Raw genomic sequence first — 6,972 nt, forward strand, 5'->3', positions numbered from 1 at the left:
ACACTTACAGCTACTGTGCGAATCACAAAGACGTTTCATAACAAAACTCATCACAAGGCAAACTGATCACGGCTAGTGTAGCACATTTAGCTTTGACTCAGTGGGGGGGTTTCTTCTCTTTTAAATCACTGTTGTGGTCATGTGATGAATCTCTGTGTATATTTGATTCACTCTAGTGTCTATTTTTCACAACATCAAATTGTATATTCTTCATTGTTTTCTACTCGGAGGCTAACACGGCATCGACGGAATATCCGAGTTTGTGTTTCCAGCACAAGTCTGGTGGAATGTCTGAAATATCTGGAATGTTTTAACAAGACACTGTGGAATGAAGGAGAGAGAAAAACAAGGCAAATGGAGAGAAACTAGACTTTATCCTCCGATGACCCTCCTTTAGATTTGTGCCATTACACGCGTCCACCTGCGGGACAAGCTGGACGCCGTCCCCCAGGTGGACGGTTTGTGTCTCACGGTCATGGAGCATGTTTGTGTTAATGTCTGCCTCTGGAAACCTGCAGTGTGATTCCCCTCTGGGTTTGTGAGTCCGAACACAAATCTTCTCGTGACTGAACTTTGACAACATGAAACAAACGGTCCCCCCCCCCCCCTTTTCTCTGTTATGATCAAACATGGGGGGGCCACAACACTTCACCATCACTATGCAGACACGCGTGTGTGTCCTTCACATCCACTAACACATTAAGGAGTAAGTTTAAACACACAACAATGAAGATTGTCTGTTATTGCTGATTCGGGACTTCGCTCCCATCAGTTAAACCAACGCACACAGAACAACCTCATTTTCTGAACAATATATTGCACTATCGTCACTGTCTGTTCACATAGTGTGTTCACAACGTAGTTGTGTTTGTGAAGTTTCTTTTTTCTTTTACAAAAGAATCATGAAAACACAAACGTCCTGTTGCAGAAGCAGAGTGAGCGACAACTGCAACAGGACGAAACTGAACTTTTAAACCACAAACATTTAGAGCAAGTGAATTTGTAGAAAGATTTTCATCCGACGGGTTTGAGACGAACTCTGGAGAACTCTGGAGAACATGTATTTATAGTTTTCCCCATGGAAGAACATTTCAGACACGGAGTCAGATTTCACCGACTGGACGTGCTGGACAAGAAGTCGTTCAATTAAAAATGGAAAACCAGTTATTGCCTCAAATATCAATGTGTTTAGCTTTGTCATAATAAATCAAATGGTATCCACGTGTGTACTTCACTTCACCAGTTTACTGCATGCTCAAAATAAGTTTAAATCAATAAATTAATATGAATTCCTTCACTTTCTGGTTTTCCAGGTGTTTCCAGATGTTTGCTCATCGCACACGTTCACACTAAACCAATGAGAACATGACTGACAGCTCATGGGGTGAATCCTCACAATGGAGAACCAATAGAAATGTATTTATATACATCGTATGTATCAAATATTAGCAAACACAAAACAGGAAAATGCAATCAAATTTTGATATGATTTGGATAATTTCTTAAAAGTTAAAAATATGGCTTATACTCTTAGTCATCTTGTTATACGTCATATTTCACTCATATATAGTTCTCTTTTTTTTATAACCCGAGTCTATTTACAAACATAACTGATGGAGGATGATATCTGGTTTTCTTCTAAGTGCCGGACAGTTTGAAAACACAGTTTGCCTTGAGGCTGTTACGTACTTTTAAAATCTGTGATTATCAATAAAAGATTCTCTGTATGAGAGATTCAAAAGTAGGTTCCACCCTCGGAGATCAGATACTTGAACTCAAAGGCAAAGTCATGATGTAATATTCCAGGACACTTAGAAGTCGAGCTGAATGGGGCGGGAGGTGTGAGGGGGGGGGGGCTGAAGAAAAGTGTGACTGCAGGTTTGGGCTTTGGGGGGGTTGGGGGTGGTACAGCAGTTATTCATATTTCACGCAAAACACTGTTACTTTTTATTGAACATATCCATGAGCGGAGCCGGGATGAACTTCATGACCGTGTCCACGATGCTCTCCTCCTCCTCCTCGTCGCCGCAGCCGGTCGGCACCGCCTTCTTGGGGCGGGTGAGGCTGCCCTCGGACGCCTGCTCCATCGCAGCCGCCGCCTCCGCCTCCTTCTCCTCCTTCTTCTTGATGCCATACTGCACACGGGACACATCAGGGAAACCACGTTATTACAGAGATATAACAGCTCAATAACTCATTTATTACCTAGAATCTACATATGTGGGTTGAACATGATTCATAGCACCACCCACAACTGGGATAACTTTAACTTCAATGCGTAGATTTCAGGAGTCAGGTTTGCTGGCAGAATTTAAAGGAAAATCTTTACAGCCATTTGGGGAAAATACACTCATAAAATTTCTTGCTCAGATTTAGATAAAACGATTAAAACCACTTGTTTATGCCCACGACCTGAAGAGCCAGGAGGATATGAGCCTGAGATAGAGCCAGCCGGGCGATTTCTCCCACTTATACACTTAATCACCTCCTGATGCACAATCAGTGCATTAACATGTGAGTGGGATTTAATCAACCATCTCTCCGCAATAAAGCAGTTAAGCACATGATCACCATTAGCTCTTTCTTTTACTGTGAAAATAAGAGTTTTATCTTTATTACATTTATTTAACTTCTGTGCTGAAGCTCGTTGCTTTTATGCTTCGTTGTTGCTTTAAAGCCACAGTTACATGTCTCTGCTGAACGAACCCTGAAGCCGACTCTAGCCTTTCAAAGTTTTGCGCTTTTTCATCCACTTCTAATTTCCCAATTCGATGAGAAGCTTTGTGATGTAAGGCACCTTAAATAATATCACATCCTTGTGCCTCTCGCTTCACAAGCAAACAGGAAGCTGAGCGTTCCCCTGAAGAAGCTTCCTGTGAAAGCAGTGACTTGAGTGACAGTTTCAAGTCGTGACTTGATCGTTTCATGCAAATTGGATGGAAATGATTATCAACTTAAATCAGATCTCTTCATTTCACACAGATTATCCTCAGGCTGCTTGCACGAGAAGACGGTGCAAAACTTTGGTTCCTGCCCCGAACAGCAATTACAGATTTCTCTGCAATTAGATGTCGAGGTGGAAACCGCACAGAAAGAGTTTGTTTGTGAGTGTGAACACCGGGGCTGCAACTGCTGCCGCCTCTAATTTCACCTTGCTGGATATTTTATGTACCAATTACCGGCAGAGGCACTCGGCAGGCGTGCTGGACAATGCTGGAGATTACCTTACAAATCCCTGGGCCCCAGCAGACTTTTATTAAATCAAGAGCGTGTTTAGAGGAGAAAGAGCACGAAATTGCAATTTAAAACATTAAAGGGAACGAGAACTGCTGGGGGGGAATCTGTTCCTCCGGCACCTTGATGGTGATTCTCCCTTATTTTCTCCTCACTTGTTCAGTAAATGAGAACGAAAGGAGATTAAATAAATAAATGTAGAACTGCAGGATCGGGTAAAAAAGCCAATACTTCATTTGTTGATGATTTCACTCTGCTGGTGTCAAAGGGAACTTGTATAAAATGTCTAGATTCGTTTTATTGTTAACTCAACCAGCGGATGATGACTGTGAGAGGTAGTTCAGTCTGATTCCCGTCCTGATGCTTCTTCCAAGCTGTGTTTCAGTCTACAGACATCTTCTTTAAAAGGTTTCAACGACTTTTGACCATTAAATTGGATCAGAATATGAGAAATTATCTTTTTCAAGAGGCCAAAGAAATGTTTTGCGAGGCTGCGTCCCCTTCACTTTCACCTTTGACCGCCTGATACGGTCCAGTTAATCCATGTGAACGTTTCCTGATGCATTAGAAAGGTACAGAGGAACAGAGATCTTCAGATAATCCATTTAAGAGGCAACAAAGGGTTTTGTGAGATAACGGAGACAAGAAGATGAGATCACTTTGACCTTTGAGCACCATCATCTAATCAGTTTATCTTTGAGGGAACCTTTGTTCCACGCTTGAAGGAATCGCTTTGAGGTTTTCTTGAGATATCGTCTTCACAACAATGGGGCGAATGGACGGAGAACTAGAGAACACCTGCAGCCACTGGTTTCATCGTTAGGCTCTGGACTCTTGAGACAATTGTCCCAACTCCACCACTAATGCAGCATTTGACTTTAAACACTGCTCTGCCTTAATTGAACCTGAAGCTTTTATGAATCTCAACAAATGAAGAGTGGAACGATATTAACTTCAGGATCTTGCAGCTTCTGCCCAGTTTGTCCTCAGTTGTTCCTTAAAGTGTATTATGTGCTTGTCAGATCCTTGTTGGAGTAAAATCAATAAGTCTGCAGAGCACAGGAAGGTCAGCGGGCTGAGTGATGGCTGATCTGGAGGCAGAGATGTGGAAAATGAGCCGGACTCCTCTGTGACCTCTTTGCTTGCTCTCCCAGGCTCAAGCTAATGTGATTCTGGAGCAATAAATATCTTAAAGGAGGACGAGAAGCGTCCAATTCTGCTTTGAGGACGTGTGGGGGGGCAGTGGCAGTATACTTGTGTGTTTTAACCTTTATTTGTCATCATATATACGTGTCCTCCATTCATTAAAGTCTGCATATAGCTTTACAATATCAGCAGTAACGACATAACCCTCCTTTTTTTGTTGAGCTTTGATATTTCTAAGACCCAGAGGACAGTAACTGAGGCTGTTTGAGATGCGACTGGGAAAGATGTGCACCTGTTGGTTATATTCTAACGTTTTTCTCCTGATTTGAAGGATCCATTCTGCAGCCAATGAAACCCGTGGGGCTCCATCTTCTCTGCTAACTCATGCTACTACTAAAATATGCTTTATTCTGATCCTCAGTCTTATCACATGATGTTTTATTCCTCAAACGTTATTGACAAATCCAAGTGTGTGTCTCCATATTTCCCTCGAGGAGAACACAATGATCAGACTCATTCCTAAAAACATAAGAGTTCTAATTTCCAATTCAGGAGTTTAGTCTGTTCCAAAGAACAAGCTTTTTAACATGTGTTTTCTTCTTGTTTGTTTGGTTGTTAGCAGGATTAAGCAAAAATTACGAGTTTTGGAGCAGATCCAGGAACTTTTTTGCGTAACAATATGATCTTGATGAAATATGAGGACATTTTTAAAGGTTGGTATAAAACAGTGCAATTTCATGCAGGAAATAAGTAAAAATATGTATCTAGTGGATTTAAATGTGGTTTCAGGATGGAAATAGATATGAATAGAAACATGTTACTATACCATTAATGTGGATCTGAGACACGTAATGCAGCCTGAGTTATAAGGCTTGTTTTAATTTGACTGTTGGGACCTTGGCTGAGGTTCGTGCTCTGGAGAGCAATTCTAGAACTGCTGACGATAATAACCAAGTCATTAATATCTATACTTCAACATCCACGTTTGAATCTGTCTGGACGTCATATTTCATTATTAACCGGTTACTTCTGAGCACAGGAGACACGGCTGATGATTGTGCACTAAACGATATCAAACCAATTTGCCTGGATTATTAATTGGAAGCTGAGTTCAGAGAATCCGACGTCTGAGTTCACCACCGGAGAAATGTTCCTCCCTGACTTTAGACGATGGAAAACATCGGAGTGCTCGGTCGATGAGTATCTCCTCCTGCTCGCTTGTTTGTTCTGTGCTCTCCTCGCCTGCTTCTCCTTCCTGTTCTCTCTGCAATCTGCTTTATTCAGTCTCCCCGTCACTCTCAGACTCGCTCCGCGGCAACAAAAGCTAGCGTCGGTTGAAGCGAAGACAGTCACGCTTAGTCAGCCCCTCTCCACTCGCTAGAATCAAACACTTTCCGAAGATATGCTGTCATATCGCTCTCGCTCGCTGCCGCTCTCTTCTGTCAGAACGGGTGCAGAACTAAACTAAAGAATCTTTCGAGTGCGGATCCACAAACTCCGAGGATAGTTTCACATGCAGCTCCGCCCGAAGGCCCTTCACACAGCACAGTCAGATTTTTAGAAATGTCAAGACCGACTTTTCCCTGCAAGCTGCAGATACTTTGATCGCTTGACATTTTAGTGCAGATTAATTAATTAACAAGCGTGAATCAGAGATGAGATCAGTCAGACCCAAATTCCATTTGAAGTCAAATCTTGTTCACAGATGAGGTTATTAATTAAAGTTTATTCATGATACGCAGCAAACAGAAATGAATAATAATTACCCAGAAGTCTAAAACCCAAAATGTAAATGAATTGTGACTAAACGATAACAACACCTTTATTCGCTGTGCCAAGTGTTTAACTGAGGTGTTCTCACCTTGTCCCTGATGCCCTGTCGGATGTTTTCTCTCTCTGACTCCATTTTTGCATATTTGGCCTTCCTCTCCTCCTCCTGTTGCCTCAGCGCCTCCTGTCTTTCGTCCTCCTTCTTCTGGGCGTCCGGGTCCTCCTTCTCCTCCCCACCGAGCATCTTGCCCATGTCTTTGGTGGCTCCTGTGGTGATAGAGAAACAAAAGTGATGAGTGAAACAAGGTTCAAGCGGAAATCTTTAAACCAGCAACTCACAGCATTTCACAGTAATATCGCATCTGACAGATCTCAGCCACTGGGCTGTTCCTAAGCATTGGGGGAGCACAGTGCTACATCTAAGATTTAGATAATTCAGCAGACGTTGCTTTGTATTTTAAATCCTCTTTCAGGCCAGAGAAAGAGCAGCTCCATGTGTCCCCGACTGAACCAGAGACCAAAGGGTCTGACAACAGAGGGAACAAGGGGTGAGCGCCGAGAACAAGAGCCGGAGATAAAACACACTGCAATAAATTATTAGCTATTCTCTTGATTGCCATTGTGCTGCTCCCTGTGGCCTCTGATGTCCCGAGCAGGAATTTACATCCTCATTCAAAGTGTCCACTTGGACCTCGGGTCAACACCTGAGGACAAAGGGTTTGCAGTGCTGTGGAAAGGAGGAAACAGACACTGCTCTCTCATCTCCCGCCTGTTGGATATGATCTGACTTTTGAGTTTTGTCTTTGATCGCTTGTATTGCTA

At 42.6% G+C, this 6,972-nt stretch overlaps 1 protein-coding gene across 1 annotated transcript; it reads right to left on the reverse strand.

Moving 5' to 3' along the window:
* Window positions 1–1,940: 1,940 nt before the first annotated feature.
* LOC133012134 (complexin-2-like) lies at window positions 1,941–6,409 on the reverse strand. Its single transcript, XM_061080108.1, has 2 exons — window positions 6,242–6,409; window positions 1,941–2,135 (listed from the first exon to the last, which is right to left on the reverse strand). Exons 1-2 carry the CDS (start codon window positions 6,401–6,403, stop codon window positions 1,941–1,943), a joined length of 357 nt encoding a protein of 118 aa, XP_060936091.1. The 5' UTR covers window positions 6,404–6,409.
* Between the last annotated feature and the right edge of the window lie 563 nt (window positions 6,410–6,972).

Source organism: Limanda limanda, chromosome 10 (assembly GCF_963576545.1).
Source record: "Limanda limanda chromosome 10, fLimLim1.1, whole genome shotgun sequence".
Classification (NCBI taxonomy): Eukaryota; Metazoa; Chordata; class Actinopteri; order Pleuronectiformes; family Pleuronectidae; genus Limanda; species Limanda limanda.